The 22,121-nt window shown below is 35.4% G+C and overlaps 1 protein-coding gene across 1 annotated transcript in view; it reads right to left on the bottom strand.

Moving 5' to 3' along the window:
• The window catches only part of CDH19 (cadherin 19), a 78,357-nt gene that overhangs the window by 4,039 nt on the left and 52,197 nt on the right, over positions 1 to 22,121 (bottom strand). Inside the window, exons 8-9 of the mRNA XM_007935484.1 lie at positions 17,503 to 17,624; positions 1,508 to 1,625 (exon numbers count right to left, since the gene is read on the bottom strand). Coding sequence (XP_007933675.1) covers positions 1,508 to 1,625; positions 17,503 to 17,624 — 240 coding nt within the window. The remainder of the gene's footprint in view (positions 1 to 1,507; positions 1,626 to 17,502; positions 17,625 to 22,121) is intronic.

Here is a 22,121-nt window from a genome sequence, read left to right as displayed (position 1 = left end):
ACAAAAATATCTTCTGTAGCTATCACATAAACTTTGGAAGAAAATTGAGAGAAAAAGCAAAGAAATGGAAATCTTTTGAAATATATGCTTATTTATGAGTTTTACCAAATCATCTTTTGTAAAATCAACTCTTCATTATGTTGGTGAAGACTGTAAAACTCTTGTGATTTTATTTACTAGGCAAAGTTGAGAGGTAAGAGAAAGTTCACTTTATTTTTCCAATATGTATTTCATTAAGTTATTTCCATCGACAAACATTTAACCTGATAAATTGTTTCCTATATGCTTCAATGTCTTTATTTTGCTCCAGTAATTTATTTTATATTAACAAAACCAAAAGGCACTCTGACAGTGTAGTGCCTAAGGCCATTTGACAGCTAAATAGATGGTTAGCAGTTCTAACTCACCAGCCACTCCGTGGAAGGAAGACTCGACAATCTACTTCCGTAAAGATTTACCACCTCGGAACCCCAGTGGGGGTGGGTATGAGTCAGAGGTGACTCGATAGCAGTGACTTTAGCTTGGAGTTTGGTTTAACAAAAACAAATCTAAGCTGAAGTTTATCTTGTATATTTGTATGTGCGCTCAGTGTCCTAAGTATATCTGAGTTGCCTTCTCTGGGGTGTTAGATAAGGGGCAAAAGGGCGAGAAAGCTCTGTCCACGGGGCTCTCACACAGAGGACACCCCCCCCCGTCGAAGCTTCCATGTAATTGTAAGGAGGGACAGTCCATGGTGTGTGATTAAAAATGCACGAGTAACAACTCCTATAGTTTTTCATATATTTGAGATACAAAGAAAAATTCATCTAGAAACACATATGAGTGAAAAAAAAAACCTCTACTGAAGATATGGAAAAACAAATGTACAGAGGGGCTTTGTAGAAAGTTAATCCATTTCTACTTGGAGAGTAAAGAAATTCTGTGTCTCCACGGAAAATCCCTCAAAGCGCCTAATTCTCTTGTTGAGTCAATTCTGACTCATAGGACCCTAAACACCAACACATCAGCATCAGATGATGGTACTTCTCTTTATGTTGATGAAATTATTACCGGTGTAGGAAGTAAAGAAACAATCACAAGCAAATTTCATATATTTTAGCTCCTAATTAATGACTCCAAGTATCTTTGACTTATTCAAGCTAACATGACTATAAATTGAGTATAGATCATCTCTTTCCAAAACATGGAACGAGGTTTGATTTGTGTAAGAGCATGAAAGGATCCTTGGTGTTAGAGCTTCAGTTAAATTTGCAGATCACTGAGATTCAGAGGCCAGCAGGCCAGATGCTAGAAGAGTGCTTGGGCTTAGACGAAAGGCAGTGAGTAACAGAGTCTTAGGACCTGACTCTGCGTGTTGATTTCCATTTGCATTTTCACTCCTTTGCTCTATTTTCCAACATCATTGTGTTGTAGGAACAGTATAACAGCTCATGTTAAAAATTCCATTAAAATCAAACATGATTCAGGAAGAAGGGTTAAACAATCATTTATGCATAAATGACATTACCTTGATTATCTATGAGTGTAAAACTTGAGTTCATTTTGTCTTCTTCAGATATATTAAAGTAAAAATGGTGCTCTTCAATGGATTCATCTCTATCCACTGCACTGATGGTCTGAATGACCTAGAGGAAGTGAAGATGGATAAATATATGTATTTATCACATATATATAAATATACACACACATTTATATCAGATATATATGATTCAGGAATAAAATGCTGCCATTATTTTTTTTCTCCATTTGTTATAATTGCTTTACCAAAATGATTAGGGACTTTGAAGAGAATAACCCTCAAATTAGCTTTTGCCAAGTTAAAATTCATTTACTTATGTCATTCAAAGAAGTGTTATGATATTCCTTGATATACAAATTTTGGGCAGTATAGTGCCTAAGGCACTGGATTCCTAATCAGAAGGCTGGCGGTTCAAACCCACTAGCCACTCCTCAGAAGGCAGGTTGGGCAATCTACTTCTGTAGTGATACTGCCTCGGAAACCCAACGAAGGGTCACTATGAGTTGGGTCCAACTTGATAGCACATAACAACAACAAAAACTTACAAATTTTGTGGATGACCATGTGATCCCATATACCACCCTTGTTAGAAGTCCTCAAGACATCGCTGCTTTGGTTCACAATTTCCTTCCTCACTCCCTTTCTGTGTTCTTCCTTCTTTTTTCTTAGTCCGTCCTCATCGGAATGGCACCCTTTATGATTTGCTGATGCTACGTATTTCCTACTTTTTATTGATAGCATAACTGTGATAGAGTGATTGGCTTAGTAAAGAATTTGTTATAGTAATCACCTTTTTAATTGATTTGAGGAAATAATGCATTAGAGCTTAAGGAGGATGTACATGATTTCCTTTGACTCATAAAGACTATGAGAAATGTACAACTCATCAGATACATTGCTGTGGATATCTCAGGCCGTAAGTGAAGTAATTGAGATATGAACAAAACAGTTTTCTATTAATTATTTTCTTTCAAGGCATGTGTGTGTTACTGACATAGTTCATTATTGTAAAAAAAAAAAAAAAAAAAAGATGCTGTCAAGATCACACAGTGCAGTAGTGAATACTTTTGTAAATTAAAGTTATTATAGAAGTTATTCTTCTGTGTTTTTAAGAATTAAAGAAACTTTACCCAGGTGTCAAAGAAAAAAAAAAAAAATGAGAGACCCACATTTATAATATTATACTTCAAAAAATAGATCTCTTTCCACATGAATAAACAGCCTAGTGAAAAGGATACAATTTTTAGAGATTCCCCACACTGATTTGTCATCTCCTCAAAACACATTGCTAATTACATCTCAATATAATATTAATCAAATAATGTAATAAAAGGAAAATGTTTTCATTCATTCATTGCTTAAAATAGTAAATGTGGATATTCCATCATCATGCTTTTATTCTCCTAAGATGTTGTGTAGGCGGGGTGGGCGCAAGAGCTGGGCAGCCTGATACTCTGAACCTTGTCTTTGCCACACATCAATTGTGTGATCTTAGAAAATGTATCTGTTCTCTGATATTTTGTTTTCTAAATTTATTTTTTAAATGGAGATATTAATACTTACATTTAAGATTCAACATTAGATTAAATTTCTTTGCTTGGCAAAGAGCTTGCATGCCTGTTAGGTGTTTTCTTCATTAAAAATTCCTCTTTTTGAGATTTTCAGAGGAGAGTGCTCTGCCTGTTGTGAGCATGTTTGTATGTGCTGAATGGATATCGATGGCAGAATGGAAAATTTAATGTTTCTCATGTTAGTATATGCAGTCTTGAATTTTTTATAGGGAATTCTGAGATTCTTTATTAAATATGTGTATCTGAATAAATAACACACTTCCCTTTCGTGTGTGAAAACTTTTCAATATTGGAAAGATTTGACTTTGTATATATTTTACTATAGTTTTAATTACTCAGACTATCCTCTACCTATAGGTAAACTGAATGAGCAGTGTCTCAATACATTTGGCTCTTTCCAGTGGACACACCGCCACTTGATTTTCTTTGTTTTTCAGGCTTCCAATAAAGAAAGAATATTTCCTTGGATCCCACCGTTTTACAAAACTAGAAAGAGACAGTTGTTGGTGGCGGTGGTTGTTAGGTGCCATGGAGTCAGCTCTGACTCATAGCTATCCTGTGTACAACAGAACGAAACGCTGCTGGGTCCTGCACCAGCCTCACGATCCTCAGGCCATTGTTGCAGCCACTGTGTCAATCCATCTCATTGTGGGCTTTCCTCTTTTTCACTGAGCCTCCCCTTTACCAAGTGTGTTAGACTGGGTTCTCTAGGGAAATAAAAACCAGCAAAGCTTATATACACATAAAGAGAGAGAGAGAAATTTATCTTAGGAAAATGGCTCACAAACGTATAGAAGCCGGCAAGTCCAAAGTCCCTGGAGGAAACGTCAGACTGGAGGCTTTTCTTAGCTTCCGCAACCGCAGGGGGCTGAGAAGCTCAAGGCTGGCAGGCAGTACATTGGCTGTTGACTCCAAGGAAAAACAAATCCAAGATCTCCAGGCCGAACGAACAGTAGGCTGCTCACTCACGGAAAGTTGTAGGTAGAACACCAGAGTCCCGATCCACAGAAGAATGTCTCTCTTTCCAGGATGTCCTTGGATATCCTGGAAGCAGGCCACACCCCTAGGGAAACTCCCCTTGGGCAGACTAGCCACTCAGAACACAGTCATCCATTCCCATCATGGGAACAACCACACAGAACTGGGGTCCAGCCCAGCTGACACACAGCTCCAACTATCACACCAAGCATGATGTCTTTCTCCAGAGAATGGTCCCTTCTGACAACATAACCAAAGTAGATGGGACTAAGTCTGGCCATTCTCGCTGCTAAGAAACATTCTGGTTGCACTTCTTCCATGACAGATTTTTTTCCTTCTTCTGGCAGTCCACGATATTCTTCACCATCACCCCAAGTCAAAAGCATCAACTCTTCCTCTGTCTTCCTTACTCACTGTCCAGCTTTCACATGCATATGACGTGAATAAAAACACCATGGCTTGAGTTAGGTATTTCTTAGTCTTCAAAAACATGTCTTTGCTCTTCAACACTTTAAAGAGGTTTTTTTGCAGCATATTTGCCCAGTGCAGTAAGATGCCATCTGATTTCTTGACTGCTGCTCTCATGGGTGTTGATTGTGGAACCAAGTAACATGAAATATTTGACAACTTCAATCTTTTCTCCATTTATCATGAATGCTACTAATTGATCCAGTTGCTAGGATTTCTGTTTTCTTTATGTTAAGGTGTAATCCATACTGCAGAGTGTAGCATTTAATCTTCATCAGTAAGTGCTTCAAGTCATCTTCACTTTCAGCAAGAAAAGTTGTGTTGTCTGCATATCACAGGTTAATGAGTCTGCCTCCAATCTGATGCCCTGTTCTTCTTCATGTAGTCTGGCTTCTCAGATTATTTGCTTAGCATACAGATTGAGTAAGTATGGTGAAAGGGTATAACCCTGATGCACTCCCTTCCTGATTCTAAACTATGAAGTACCCCTTGTTCTATTCAAATAACTCTCTCCTGGTCTATGTACAGGTTTCTCATGAACACAATCAAGTGTTCTGGAAATATCATTCTTTTCAATGTTATCCATAATTTGTTATGATCCATGCAGTCAAATGCTTCTGCATCGTTAATGAAACACAAGTAAACATCTTTCTGGTATTCTTTGCTTTGAGCCAAAATTCATCTGATGTGTGCAATGATAGCCTCATTCCATGTTCTCTTCTGAATCTGTCTTGCATTTCTGGAATTTCTCTGCCAATATACTGCTGCAACCATTTCTGAATTATCTTCAGCAAAATTTTACTTGCATATGATATTAATGATATTGTTCAATAATTTCCACATTCTGTGGAATCACCTCTCTTTGGAATGGGTATGAATATGGGCCTCTTCTAGTCAGTTGGCCAAGTAGCTGTCTTCCAAATTTCTTGTGATAGACAATTAAGTGCCTCCAGTACACATCCATTTGTTGAAATATCTCAGTGAGTATTATGTCAATTCCTGGAGCCTTATTTTTTGCCAGTTCCTTCAGTGCATCTTCTACTTCTTCCTTCAATACCATTGGTTCTTGATCATGTACCACCCCCTGAAATGGATGAATGTCAACTAATTCTTTTTGATACAGTGACTGTGAATTCTTCCCTTCTTCTTTTGAGGTTTCCTGGATCATTCAATATTTGCCCATAGAAACTTTCAATATTGCAACTCAAACATTGAATTTTTTTCTCAAGTTGTTTCAGCTTAAGAAATACCAAGCATTTTCTTCCGTTTTGGTTTTCTAACTCCAGGTCTTTTGCATATTCTGTTATAATAATTGACTTTGTTTTCTTGAGCTGCTTTTTGAAATCTTTTGTTCAGCTCTTCTATCTTGCCATTTCTTCCATTTGCTTTAGCTACTCTTCATTCAAGAGCAAGTTTGATAATGATGATCAATTCACTGAAATATACTTAATAAATAATGCCCTAATCACCATATCCAAGGGGGTACACTATATGTTCTTTTGACCATTGTCCCCACCCTAAACTCTGACCTGAAAATGGTGTACATACCTACAGGATGACCCAACTGAGTGATGAAAATAACTGTGACATATCTCTGCATGATTTCTGTGATACTGGATGAAGAACTTTACAGGAAGGTCCTTAAGTGGAACCTGTCTTAGTTCCACTCCAAAAGAGATGTTAGATCTCTAGTGGGGTAAAATGAGTGAGGGTAGAGAGGAATTGACAGATTACAGAGGTGTTTAGGACATGAAATCAGCAAGACTGAATGATTGATTGAATATTGTTTTTGTTGGGTGCTATCAAGTTAATTTCAACTCCAAGTGTCCCCAAGTGGCACAGTAGAACTACTCCATAGGATTTGGTAGACTGCCATCTCTACAGGAGCATATCACCAAGTGGTTCTTTAGAGGGAGCCAATGGGTAGGCTCAAACTGTGTACTTTTCAGTTAGCAGCTGAAGATTTAACCATCACACCACCAGGGCTCCTGATTGGCTGATGAAAAGAAAAGGACGTGAAAGGAACAAGGATGATGTACACTTATCTTGCTTGTACACCTTGTTGAATCATAGCAACTTTTGCTAGGAATATTGATAAAAGAGCAGGCTTGGGAGAAATTCTGATATAACCTTAGGGCATTTGAATAGAAATTCTCTACACGTAGTTTAATGCATAGCTTAAAAGCATAGAACAATGAGCTGACTAGAAATAAAGATGTAGGATTCATTCACATGGGAACTGTAATTAAAACATAGGGTGGAAGAAAAACAAGAAATAGTGAGTTTGAGAAAAGATAAAAATCAGGAAACATGCGAGTAGGGACAATGTGAAGAAAACCAGGGTTGCAATGCCATGTCGGAGAAACTTCGGCAAGAGAAAAAAATACATGGAGACATTGGGCAGAGTATTATCATGAGAGGATCCAAAAATCATTGGATAGTTTTGGAAAATATGTTTAGTATCAGTCAAGATAATGAGAACGCTTGATTTGAAAAATGATACTCTTTCCACCTAAGAGGAAAGGCAAATGGCTCTGTCAGCTCATTGATTATTTTCATACAGAGCAAACCACGCAGTTTCCCTCCCTTTCCTACTCCTCAGCCCAACCATTTGCACAATAAGAGAGAAAACAACAATTATTTTACCCACATGGGCCACTGAGGAATTGTCTAGTTTCCTCCAGAACGGAACGCAACTGTTCTGTGATTTTGATTTTTTTTTTTAATAATTAGTGAGTTATCCAATCAAATCAAACCACAGCGTTTAACTTATCATGTTGTCTAGCTGCTTTAGCTTGTGGAAAATGAGACCAAAAAATAAAAAATAAAAAATAAAAAACAATCATTTTCTTCCTTTCGGAATCTTCGAAGAGAAGGAATGGATCTCTTCTTAGTATTACTTTTACTCTAAAGTGTCCAATCTGTCTGAGTACAACACAGAGATTAAAGACAAATGATTTTCAGAAATCCATGGCATCCATAAATTGTTACATACTGACTTTTTGAGACAACCTCAAGAGTCCCTAAATGAGGTATGATGGCCAAATGCGGATCTCCTTAAATATTTCTGGCATAATTGCATTTATAGATGCTCTCTCTTCTGTTTAAGACCATAAAATTATCAGCTGCACAATTATCAAGTAGGCTTTCCTTGATATTCTTTCATATGTAGGGCTTTAAGGTATTTTTAAACTCATCTGTTGGTAATTTATTTCCATGTGAAGGGAGAACCTAAATTTGCTTTTTTTTAGAAAAATAAGTCATCGGTTGCTTAAGCTCCTCCTATTCTATCAGCATTCTTCATGCCATACTCTGTGCACAACTTTGGAATATATAGCAGGGTCCTTCCTGATACATAGAGAGAGATACATAGATACTCCTCACTCTGTTTTACGACATGATGACACAGATTAGTGAGATTTGACTACTGATGTGGTTACTAGTTATATCATGTTACTCATATTGTATATGTGCATTTTGACTTACTTTATTTGAAACCCAGTTCCTAATTTTTATTTTTATTTTTTAAATAACTATCTGCTTTGCTAATCTGATGAAAGTCATTAACCTGCTTTTACTCTCATCTGAAATACACATCAACATTGTTGTTTCTGTGCAATATCAAGGGTTCATAGACACCTTCCTGATCACTCAAAAGCCCCTTAGAAGAAAATGGATGCCAAGCTAAGAAGTTAAAATGTGTGACATTAGTCTTAGGCATTACTCTTAATATTAAAATTATTTTAACAAAGTCCTATTCTACCCAGTTTTTCATTCCATTTTATCCTATCTTTAAAAAATTCTTCTACAGTAGAAATTGTGGAGTGGACATTGTATCATTTTTCAGAAGAGAAGATTGGCATTCAGCATAGTGAGGAAAATATCTAATTGGGAAATTGCTGGTGAGGGCTGGAAAGTTATCTTACTATTATTTCACAGAACAATCATTTTTCTAGTTGCTCACTGCTGTTTTTGATGTTTTATTCCTACAGGATGGGAAACATATTTGAATTAAACTCATGGGTTCTTACACACGTGATTTTCAGACAGCAATCTAGAATACAATCAACTCATACAATGGTCTGAGAGCGTCAGCTGGGGAGTCCTACTTCCCCGAGTTAACATTGGAAAACAAATATTCATTTTCAGATCTTAAAGAACAGCTTTGTCTCTCAAAAGCACAGGACAAAACAAAAGAGAGGAAACAAACAACAAAAGTTAGCAGTTAAAGAATAGATGAAGGGAAGATAACATATTTTTCTCTTTTGTTCATTTTTCTAGGAATAAAAGCGATAAATCCATCAAGTTCACCCAGACACAAGCTACTATTGAAAAGCTGTGTGCTAAGTATGACTTAGAAGTAAATTAGAATTTTAGTAGATAATGCCACTCAAAAAAATAAAGAAACTTGAATTAAATACTTGACTTTTTGGCCTCTTTAGGGACCAAGAATATAATTATCTGGAAAGAAAATGTTTAATTTTCTGATATTCCACTACAATTAAGCAATCTATAGTACTGGAAATTCATCATTAACCAATTACCAATTATTTTTGGAAACATGCAAAACCCTTCCTAAAAATAGTTTAAAAAGGATTGTAGAACATCAGATTAGGATACACGTCTTCGTCGAAATGCTTTTGTATCATTTAAAACTGTTTTAAGATGCCATAGCTTTTTCCTCTGCACCTGTTTGCAGATTTACATAATAAAAAAAGAGGCCAGTAACAGTCATGATAATCCCAAAATTTCTCTCACATACCCAGTCACACCACAAGCTGTAAAAATCAAGCTTCACATTTCAAAGTTTTTACTAATTTTTTTCTGAATGCAAGTTTTAAAAATTTGGTAATCTAGGTGTCAAAGAAGGTAATAAATGAATTTGTTGTTTTTACAGGATGACTTATTGATTTCTCTCTAATCTAATTGCCAAAAATCTTATTATGTCAAGACTCATTAATCTGGTTGCTCTAATAATCTAGGAGCCAATTTGAAAGCCCCCCTTTTTTTTAATTGTATTTGAGGTGCTTTATTTAGTAAATTGTATTCCAGATTGCCTTTCCTTAGTTGTTCTTAAATTATGCTTGCATTATGTATGCTTTGTCCTCTTTTTTTATATAACTATTTTTAGTGTTGCCATATATATATAAATGAGTCATCAAACATGTTTTTATAAATCAACTGACTAAATTGACAATTAAAATTATCAAAATACTCACTCACTAAAAGGATTAATATATTTTATTTTAAAATAATGTATATATGGACAGAGTTTCTGGACTTCATAGTAAACGGAAAAATATGGTGACTTCTATAAATTCATTTTATAGAAAACTTTGTAAAAAGTTCAGTAGGACCAACATAACTAGGGAAAGTATTCACAAAGAAGGTAATCTATATGCCATCTTCATGCAGGGGGTACAAAGGCCTGGAATATTTTTTCATCAACAAACACAGGATTTGCAAGAAAGTCACTTTGTATCAGTACTTGGAACCAACTTTGAAGAAGATGGTATTTTCTTAACCAGTAATTTATCTTTGTATATTAATGATTTAAAAAAAAAAAAAAACTGTCATAGAGTTGGTTCTGATTCATAGAGACCCTAAAGGACAGAGTGGGAATGCCAGATAGAGTTTCCAAGGCTGTAAATATTTATGGAAGCCAACTGCCCCATCTGTCTCCTAGGGAGTGGCTAGTGGGTTTGAACCGCCAACATTTTACTTAGGAGCAGAATGCTTTAATGACTGGGCAATCAGAGCTCCTTTTGTGTTAATGATATAATAATTAATGAGCTATATATATAACTAATGATTTTTTTCAGGTTTTCTTGAATGATTATTTCCCTAGCTGCTTTTGCTTTAAGGTTTAATTAAAATTTATTGACCTACAAAAGACATAGGATTTATGAATAAAGTTATTTGTAATAGAAAAGAATTATTAAATTTGGCACTGCTTTTAAGCATTTTATTTGTTGTAGAATTTATGTCTTCATCCTTTGTCTTTTAAGGCAATGATGCTTTTGCTATGTAAATACCCTTTGGTATTCTCCCTTTTTAATATTTCCCTTATGCATTCTCTCACATTTAACTTTACAGCACTCTTTACTATTCCCAACACTCAAGATTCTCTTAGACATTTAGATAATGTGCGTTGCCTAAAAACAGAAATATTTCCCATATTTTTTATAGCTTTAGGCTCTGTTTTATATACTATGTGTTTATAACGCATGGTGCTTTTAATAGATAACCTCTCTTACCATCAAGAAAGAATTAATTTTATTTCCTAGCATCCTAGCAGAACAGATCCCAACTAATGCTGAACTACAGGTAGGACTGTGATTTGCATATTTGAAGGAAAAACTCTTCATCTATAAATATTTATATTAGTTCAACATGAGAGAAACCCTCTGAGAACTATTTCTGCATTTCTCTAAGATTCATTACTTGTAAATAACAAGAAAATAGAGAAAAATAAAAGACAATAGGAGATGGAGTTTTCCTCAGAGTTGACTTAAGCATTATAAATAAAAGAGAAAGAGAGCTAGAGAGTGATAGTATAAGAGACAACAGTCATTTTCTGGTTAGTTGTTTAGTTCTGGACTGGTCTTTGAATTCTATTTCTTGGATATCCCATCTAATTTATTCCACCTGTTTCACATATTGCTTTTGTATGGATTATTACTTTTGAAGCTGTTTTCTTTAAAATTTCCATCTACTTCTTGAGGAAATCTACTATCATTTGGTTCATTTTTTGTTTGTTTGCTTTATTTAATAGCAGTATCAAACATCCTACTAGATGGTAGCCTTATATGTAGGTGCATTATACACTGATGGCACTCAAGTTATTTGCCACTGCAATTTCAATTCATAAACATTAGTGTATGTAGTGGGTTGAGTAGGAAGATTGGCTTCCCAATGTGTAAAGTAGAGAAACTTTACATACAGCTATGCTATAAAGTATTCCTTCATATATTTGAAGGACAGAAACCAACTTATTGATTTTGGTTGTGACATCTACAAATCCCTTTAAGAATTATTTGTTGATTTCTTTTATTTCTTCTGAAATAGAGTTGACAAATCGGACTTATTCTGCATTTGAGCAGTGACATCTCATATGGGAGAGCCGGGAATCAATAATATGGACTTTATTTTATTTTTGCCCTTAAAATTATAAACGTGATTTCCTAATACAGAAAGAGAGAAAACAGTCATAAAATAAAATCTCTCTCCTATTTCTTCTCGGATCATGCAACTAATCTAAGGATGGCTAGCCTTTATGATTACCAGATGTGGTTAAAATCAGCCTGTTTTTTGGAGAAAAACATAAATTATAATCTTGGCTCAATAATTTATAAACTATAAATATTGGGAAACATACTCAAAATTTTTGAAGCTTACTATGACCATATATAATATTATAAAAACTATATTACTTCATCATATTTGTAGGTGGCTGTACATTTGAAAGCTTAGCAGGTCACATGAGAACTCTATGCACTACATAAAGTAGATATTTTTCTTCCTCAGAAGAGTTTGACTTTCAATATATGATTAGACTATATTGCATCAGAATTAGTATTTTAATTTCTTCTTGAGCAGTTATACCTATTTTAAAGATTGATATTTTATTATTTTTTCCTTCTTAGAATTGTTCCAGATATAAAGATATTATTGATTTATTTTTACAAAAATACAATAAAACTAATTCTACCTTCAATAACTACATTGGTACTTTGGACAGTTTTATCTAGGATACATTAAAGGATTCAGCAGTATTTTTCTTATGCCTTGAACATTTTTGCCATTTCATCATCCTAGACAGTATTTAATTACTCATACAGTTTTTGAAATATGCACTTGAAAGACATAAATAACAAGAAAACTACATGGAGAATGGCCCAGAAGGAACAAGCAATAATGAAACAGATCTTCACCGTCATGCCATTTTGAGCTTTGCCTTGTTTGTTTCAGTTGTGTTGCACAAGGTATTAAATTACTTTTAAGAAGATATAAAGATGGTTAGTAGACTATCTCTCTAGTCTGATTTTAAATTTCATTGGTTGCTGTTGAAAATTTCATTTTTCACTTCCTGTTTATATAACAAAGAAAATAAATTGACAGAGGAAGACATGTCACAATTATTAGATGAATCAGTAGAAAGCAGCACTTTTGACTCAAGATGATGATGAAATTTATCATTTAACCAAAATCTCAGAATTTGAATCTTTAAGTGAATATGCATGAAATTTTGTAAAATCAAGAGTCAGTGATTGAACAACATAATTCCAAGGACAAAGAGAAAATATGGTGTCATCACCCTATTGGTCATTTAAGAAGAAGGACTTCATCATATAATATTTTTTGACAATAATCTGGACCATCCTTCTTCTCTAACAAATAAATGTGACTGTATGTTTTTATATTTTATAGTATTCCACCAAAATTTACTTGATCTATCTTGTAAATGGGAAAATATAGATGATAGCATGTATTCCAATACAACTGGAGGGAAATAGATACAGTGCATTTTTTTAAAGTAGATTTATCATTCTATTTGATGTTTATATATCTAAAAATTAAATTTTTTGCAGTCATGGATCAAAAAAAGTAGCTACTCTGTCTTCCACAAAAATACGAGTTGCCAAATATTTCAAAAACTTCTTAAGCACTTCTTTTTGACGATAGGAATTCAAGGACCAGAATAATAATCCAGTACTTATTAGAGAAAGTTTCTTACATACTAGAAATTGTTTTTGAAATTTGGAATAGGTATTTTCATACTTTTAACACAGAAAAGCTATGAAATAAAATATGTACTTCTAGGTTTATGAGTCAGTGAAATAGAGGAAGATTTTCAACAAATGGATTGATACATTAGCTGCCACCACGGGCCCGAGCCAAGCAGTAATTGTTAGGATGGTGCATGACTGGCCAGTGTTTCTTTTGTTGTACATGGAGTTGCTATGAATTGGAACCCTCTGGAAGACACCTAACAACAATTGTGTTTACATTCTATTTAAATTTTAATAAATATCTTTTTCACTATTCCTTTATCATATCTGTGATTTATTTGTACAGTGTCTTTTTTAAAAAAAGAGTGCATTTGACCAGAAGGTGAAAAGTGAGAATTATTTTTCCTGAAATCATGACAATTAAAGGTATGGAAACTTCCTTTTTCAAAAAGTGCAGTCTCCATACATGTCCACGTCTACAGTCTCATTGTTTCCTTGTTAGCTCGCTGATCATGCGCCCTCAGTCTTCCTCACAGTAATCTTTTCCTTTACCTGATCCCTAAATATTGATACATCTCAGGTCTCTGTCATGTGTCCTTTCCTATTCTTATTTTATTGTCTTCTTTGCTGAAGTTTCAGCCTTTTGAAGTCCAAATATTTTAGAAAGTTGAGAAGCTCTGTTTTTAAATTCATTAGGTGCTTTTCTTTCATGTTTTACCTGACCTGTGACACAAAAGCCAGATAGCAGCTCTTGTCATCGGTTTCTAAATCCTCACAAACTCCTGCTTTGCTCCGCATGTGGTCCATTTGCTCGTGCCCACCCTCCACACACCAAAAAACAAACAACAGGTCACTTAGCCCGGGCTATCCAGGCTTTTGTTAGTCTTCAGCCTTCTCTTTTCTGTCCATACTCACTCTTGGTGTTCACACCAAGCTTCAGGGTTTCAAACACCATATTGAAAACTGACCATCTGAATTTATATCCCCAGCATGGGCTTCTCCCCTGAACTTCATATTGGTATATCTAATCATATATAAGGAGCTTTGGTAGCATAGTGGCTAAAAGCACTTGACTGTTAACCAGAAGGCTGGTGGTTCAAACCCACCAACCACTCCTCGGAAGGAAGGTTGGGCAATCCTACTTCCGTAGTGATACTGCCTCGGAAACCCAAGGAGGGGTCGCTATGAGTCGGGGCCGACTTGACGGCACATAACAACAAATAACAACTGTATATGTGACATTTCTGCTTTCATGACTGATAAGCAATATACATCTCAACTTTCTGAGGTTGTAGCCATATCGATTCCCACTGACATATTGGACTCAGGTGGCATAGTCCTAGAACTATTTATTACCCAGGTGTTTTGGTTACCTAGTGCCATTCTGATAGGAATATATTACAAATGGGGTGGCTTTAATAAACAGCTTATTCTCTTACAGTTTGGGAGACTAGAAGTCCAAGTTCAAAGTGCCAGGCTCTAAGAGCTGGGTGAAAGCCCCTTGACCTTGGGCTTCAGCTCTGCCTCTTGCTCCTGGCCCACAGAAACTGGAGGTTTTCTTCACTCAGGCAGTTTCTGACTACTGAGGGTGACAAACCCAAGGTTGATAAGTAAAAAGACATAGTCTCTATATTACCAAACAACATGGCAGCCATTGATTCAAGTCTACTAAGAGTCCCAAGATTGACAGACAACATGGCAGGCTACTGAACAATGACTCAGCTATATGCAGGGTTCAAGTGTACCATAAGCTAGAGACCTTCCTCCAAGTTGTTTCTTACATACTAGAAGCATCCCATATCCTGAAAGCAGCTAGTCAATTGCTCCAGTAGATTCCACCATGGAGTTAGTTACCAATCTTACTATGGGGAATAACTACATCCAGCTGCCCAGCCATTCAAAACCAGGCCCAGCCAAGTTGACACGTGACCTTAACTACCACACCAGGTATAGTGCTCTGGTCTCCAAAGCATCCAATTATATAAAATGTCTTGCCTTCCCAAATCTGCCCAGTAACCTCAGCCCAAGTGAGATCATTGAATATAAACCTTTGTTGGTAAGTGTCTTGTTGTTCTTATGTGCCATCAAGTCGTCCCTGACTCATAGGGACCTCTCCTTGGATTTCCGAGGCAGTATCACTACAGAAGTATATTGCCCAACCTTCCTTCCGAGGAGTGGCTGGTGGGTTTGAACCACCAGCTTTCTGGTTAGCAGTCAAGTGTCTTAGGCACTATGCTACCAGAGCTCCTTAGCATCCAGGAAATTAAGAGAAAAATAGTTTATAGATTGGTGTTCTTGTTGTGTGCTGTCAGTAGAATTGCCCCATAGGGTTTCCTAAGCTTAAATCTTCATAAAAGCAGATTATCACATCTTTCTCTTATGGAGCTGCTGGTGGGTTCAAACCAACAACTCAGCAGCTGAGCACTTAAACACTGTACCACCAAGGCTCCCATAGAAGATATGTTGTTTTTGTTGTTGTTGTTGTCTTGTTATGTGCCATTGAGTTGGACCCGACTCATAGCGACCCCTCCTTGGGTTTCCGAGGCAGTATCACTATGGAAGTAGATTTCCCAACCTTCCTCCCAAGGAGTGGCTGGTGGGTTTGAACTACTAGCCTTCAGTTTAGCAGTGAAGTGCCCTAGGCACTATGCTAAAAAAAATAAAATAATTATTTACTCTATCTTCATAGAAGATAGAGTAAATAAAAACTTTTGTTTTAGTTTGGAAATAGGTTGTCTAACCAAAAGGATAATGTAATCAATCATATTATATGAAACGCTTAAAATGCTTTGCCATGTCAGTTTTATGCTTTAAATTTGAAATATATAATTGTAAAGACTATAAAATGTATTTGTGTTCCTGATAATCATTAAATATATATTTTAAATTATAAGTAAATTGAATATGCATTAATTGGCAAATTATAAGATACATTGATTATTTCAAAATTACGTGAATCTTCAAGAAGCATTTTACTGCATTTAAAGTATCATCTATTAGATTTAAATAGATTGATTCAATAATTTTTTAAAATATTATATTCTAAAACAAACTAAAGCAAACTCACTGCCGTTGAGTTGTATCTGACTCATAGTGACCCCTCCTTGGGTTTCCGAGGTGGTATCACTACGGAAGTAGATTGCCCAAAGTAATGAAAATATATTTCAAACTGAGCATGCTCTCATAAGTTTTCACATATCCAGGAAATCATGCAGAGGAGTCCCAGCAGGTTGATAGATTTGATGTGGTGATTGTGACCTATGAGAAAGCAGCCAATTGTGTTCCCACCACACATTTACACTTATATTTTACCTTTGTCATCATAAGGAATTAAAAACTAATGAAAATGTGATTGTTCTATAGAAATACAGAACAACATTTTTCTTTATCGTATTGACAAAGTATAATCGATTTATTGCTGAATCCCTAGTGTTAGCAGGAGATTTTTCAAGTGTCTGTGAAATATAGAAGAAGAAAACTCAAAGTTTACATATTATTAAACTTTCTCCTCACTTATTGATTACCTCGTTACCCAGCATTTCACATTTACCATAGTAAAAATTGCTCATCTGGTAGTAATGAGCGATGAGGTCTGAGGTGAGACTGTAGCTAGCTGTGAAGGCTAAGGTTCGACACCTATCCTTACCTAAACCGTGATTCTCAGTGATTTGCCAGCTATGCAATGGTTTAATTTGGCAGTTATGTAATGATATAGTTTGTCAGTTATGCGATGATGTAGTCATCTTCCATTTTGTGATCTGATGTGATCATGCTCCATTTTTGCGTAATACCAGTTTCACAGAACAACCTGGTCTTTGGAATCTAACTATGTTGATAAGTGAGGAGAAGGTACATTTATTTTGTTAAAGTAGAAATATTAATTATTGTATAGGACCCACAACATAAAACCATGTAATTATTGTTGTTGCCCAGGTTCAGTGAAGTCGACATTAGTTCATGGCAGACCCGTATAACAGCTGACTGTCTTGGAAGGTTTTCTTGGCTGTGATCTCTATAGCAGACATGTCTTTCTCCCACAGAGGAACAGGTCAGATTCAAACCCCCAGCTTTCAGTTACCAGCCGAGTACTCAGCTGCTTATGCCACTAATAAGTATAGTTAAAATGAAGTTTGTTTATTTTTTAATTTCAAAATAAGAGGAATATGGAGCAGAAGTTGCAATAAGTGTACAAAGGTCATTGCATAGGCTTTACCAGTTAGTTGTGGGCTCTTACCTGACCGTGGTCTGCATTTTCACAAACGGACGTCTCGTAGTACTGAGAAAACTCAGGAGCGTGGTCGTTGACATTAAGAACCTGAACATACACAGGGACTTCAAAAATTTGTTGTTCGTTGTCTGAAAATAGGAAAAAAAAAAACTGAATGAAAACAAAGAGCTTTTATGGCTATATTTAGGAAAATAGTTATAAATGTTTCATTAGAGGCTATATGTCATATTTTTATTTTACTTAATTAAAATTTAGCTAAGAAGAATTCTATATGATTCATCTATTTATCAACAATATCGCTTGGGGGAAATGTTTTGCTCAGCACATTCACCTCAACCAATGGTTATTGAGGGCTTTGTACTTGTTGTGGACTGTGTCTTATAGGAATTCACGAAGATTGTGAGGTATACCGACAGCCTGCTAAAATCCAGGAACTGTTCGATGTATTTGTATGATCTTATTTAATTCTGATGAATATAAATATGTATTATTATCCTCCCCAGTTTTTACCTATTGTTATCCAGTCAGTTTAGGCTCACAGCAACCCTATAGGGAAGAGTAGAACTGTCCCCATAGGGTTTCCAAAGCTGTAATCTTCACAGAAGCAGACTGCCACATCGTTCTCCCACAGACCAGCTGGTGGGTTTGAACTGCTGACCTTTTGGTTAGCAATGTGCGCTTTAACTACTCCACTACAGATGATCCTTCTCCACAGCTTTACTAATGAAACCACTCAGAAACACTTTAGTATTTCAAATTACAGTGAATGACTAGCCTGAGGTCATAACTCAATTGGAAAAGGCAGTTGAGAAACCAACACTCAGTGTTCTTAATCACTGTGGTATACAGCGTAGGTTTTAACAACAAAAAGTCTGTGTAAAATAACAACTTAGGTATATTTTAAAATGAAGCAACTATAACAAAGTCTAGGTTAAGTTTTATGTATAGATTGAGTTGGGAAGATTTTCTTAAGCGAATGAAAAAATTCAGAAGCCATGAAGGAATAGAAGGATAGAGTAAAACAAATTTAAAATAGGACAAAAAGGATGGGAAAAGCTGAACAATAATAGCAACAACAAAGGTGGGAAAATATTTGCGTCACGCCATGACATATAGAGAGTTCTCATTTTTAAATTCTGAAAACAGAAAAAATATAAACAAACTGGAAAGATGCACACAATTCCATTACCTTCCATTACATAAGGAAGTGACTGGGAGCTCTGGTGGTGTAGAGCCTAAGGCATTTGATCGCTAACCAGAAGGCTGGCGGTTCAAACACACCAGCCACTCCTGGGAAGGAAGGTTGGGCAATGCACTTCCGGAGTGATCCTGCCTCGGAAACCCAAGGAGTGGTCACTATGAGTTGGATCCCACTCAATGGCAGTGAGTTTGGCTTGGTTTGCAAGGAAATGACTAGGGAAGATGACATGGAAGAGTAGTGAACAGAAGGACTTTTGTCTGTCTTAATGTCTTTACTCAGCATTTATACGCTATTTGTTTAATGCAAAAGAACTACTTTTCTAATTGTAATTACAGCTGCAATTATAATAGAAATTTCAATTTTCAATTAATTAAAAATTAAAATGTGGAACGCACATTACACCATAAGAAAATACGAAGTCCACGACCTTTAGGAAATAGAAAAACTTATAAGAATTATTATTTCGTGATTCTATTCTATTGCATTACACTCAGGGTTAAAATAGAGAACTTAACCTTGAAAATTTAAAAAGGCATTTCTAAATATCTTTTAGAAATGGAATCAGTCAATAAATAGGGCAATACAGCTTTTTTTTTGGGGGGGGGGTGGTTAAAACACATAATATAAAACCATAGAACATACTCTTTCTTAAGTAATTGGATGGAAAAAAGTTTTCAGGTACAAATAAACTTAGAGAATATTGGTAAGTTGTTTTTGATCCTCATTTTTCTGAAAACAAATTGCTTAAAATTAAGTTTAAATTAATCCTTTGTGGCATGTCTGTACAAAACATTCATAAATCTTCACAGCTTCATCTAAAAGCATTTAGCAGTATTATTCACTTCGATGGCATATTGATAAATAGCTTGGATGGTGAACTGGGAAGTTTCCAGGAAGGAGAATCAGCACAATTAGCTCCATTTACTGGAAGAAGTGCTAAAATGAAACATCTCTTTCCTCTCGCCTGGTTGTTAAGTTTGCAAGCTTTCGAGGCAACTAAAATGCGTAACTAGTGTTTTTTTTTTTTTTTTTTGAAAATTGTTCCATGGATGGCTGGTTTTCTGTGCTTCAGGTCCTTTGTTTATGCCGCTATCAAGGTTTAAACGGCCAAACAATGATTATAATAATTATATCATAAAGTGAAATGTTAACACTAATACCATCCCCTAAACTGTTCTAAAATAAGCTTAAGGATGTCGACTGAATATAAAAAAAAAAATTGAGGGAAAAAAAAAACAAACATGAGATTTGATTACTCTGCCTTATGTAAGCTTTTTCTGAACAGTTTTCCCCTAAGATTGAACCAAAACTTTTCAAAAACCTATCTGCTGAGATAAGTTAAATCAACATTAATTTTGTGCTTTTCTGAGAATATTTACCTAACTCTATATTTAATTTGGAATTTCACTGTCTGTGCTGTACCTTTTAGCCCTAAAATTAGAATAGTTAATGGAATATAAAATCCTTATTTACCAAATTTTTTTTATTCTTATTCTGAGAAAATTGATTATGTTGCCCTGAGGCTGATCAGCATGAATTGCTTATTTTCTGTACTTTATTTCTAATCACCTATTTCAGAAACAATGATTAACTTCTGTAAATTATGTTACATATATAATAAAAACCAAACTACTACCATCAAGTCAATTCCAACTCACAGGGACCCCCATGGGGTTTCCGAGGCTGTAAATCTTTAGGAAAGCAGACTGCCTCATGTTCCTGAGCAGAGCGGCTGGTGGGTTCCAACCACCGAAGTTCTGGTCAGCAGCCTTAACCACATCATCAAAGCTCCTTCATATGTAAAATAGCTTGTATTGTTTGTCTTTTACTTAAAAGTTTCCCTCCTAACTGTATTATGTCCTTGCTTTTTTTTTTTCTGTAGTGTGTGATACTTTTAAAATTTAAAATTCAGTTGAATAATTTGATACATTTTGCTTCAATTATAAATTTAAACATTGCTCCAATCACATTCTCTAAAATTCTGTGTCTAAAATTAGGTTTTTATTAAATCAAGTTTTATTCCTGTTTCCTCCTAAATATGTTTTGATGACATTTCCTTCCCTTTTCTCAAGAAAAGTGAAATGTTTTCATGTTATTTTCTGGTTTTCTTTTTGTATTGTCTGTCTTGTTTTCTATCTTCAGATTTATGCAATGATAAATGTTATATAAATACATGCAATTGTACTGTCTCAAGAGCAAATTCATTTTAATTTTCAAGAAAAAAAAATATTTTTTAAAAAGACAGATTCATGTTTTTGAAATTTTAATCATCCCTTGAACTATTCAAAATTTTAATCATCACTTAAATTCCCTTCACCTCAATACAATATTACTAGCCAGGAGGCATGCTTTTACTGACTTCTTTATTGGTGGATGAAGCAACACCTTCAGCGTGAAAATAACACACCTGAGTGGTAATAAGCATCATGGTAGATGGATCTAGTATATTTTCTGAGATGGTCGCTGCCTGGCTCTGAGGAAATCACACAGTGTGACATGATTAAGACCCTATGGTTAGGCCATTAACTGGAACAACTTTATTATTAAGCTTTGTTGTTTTTTAAGACTGAAACATTGAGGGGGGAAAAAAACCTATGGCTAATGTGCATATATTTAATTCAGAAAAGACTAACTAAGGGCAAGTACCATTTTTCACACTCTCAATTAAGACAATCAGCTTTGCAGCCAGATATAACTGTAATTGATCCTTGGCTTCATCCTTTAGAAGAAAGGCACATTTATTTCAATTTCAGGAAGCTCAGATTTATCTTTTGTGAAATACTGTTTACCTCACATTTTTATTATGAGCCTTAAAATACTCAAATTTTCAACAAAGTGTTAGGTAGATATATGATAAACACATGAAGATAGGCATGCAAAGGATACAACAGGTCTATAGATAGAAAGATAAATTGGGAGGACAAATAAAAATGGAAAAGAATCAGCTTTCAGTCTCCTTTTTGTGAATTCTCTGTCTGTTTGGAAAGTATGCAAATCTAAGGTGTTAACTCAAGGACCTGGAAGCCGCCTTTTTCATCCTCCCTTTCTGCCCAGCTTCCTGGAAGGAGGTTAGCATAACCTCAGAGGGCCCAGGGATGCAAATGGCCAATCTACCTCAGGCCCTAAAGACACCAGAAAACTAGCAATTTTATCCTCAAAACATGAGTGCAGTAGGTTGTATCCACTCGGTTATATCAAAGGTCAGGTTGCAGTCTGTCTGCAAGCTCTTTAGCAAATTGCCTTTACATGCTCCTTGAATGCTCATTCAATAATACAGCTTTTCTTTGACTTCTTTATTGGTGCAGAGGTTTTCTGGGTTAGATTTTATTCTTTATTTCCCAAACAGAGGTAGAGACAGATAAATACAGATATATACCTACAAAATAATTTTGTTGTTGTTGTTGTTGTTGTTTGCCGTCGAGTC

This window comes from Orycteropus afer, unplaced genomic scaffold, assembly GCF_000298275.1.
Source record: "Orycteropus afer afer isolate SDZICR_OR568_19922 unplaced genomic scaffold, OryAfe1.0 scaffold00029, whole genome shotgun sequence".
Taxonomy (NCBI): Eukaryota; Metazoa; Chordata; class Mammalia; order Tubulidentata; family Orycteropodidae; genus Orycteropus; species Orycteropus afer.
Note: the sequence above shows the minus strand (reverse complement) of the source record. Positions and strands in the feature narration are given on the sequence as shown.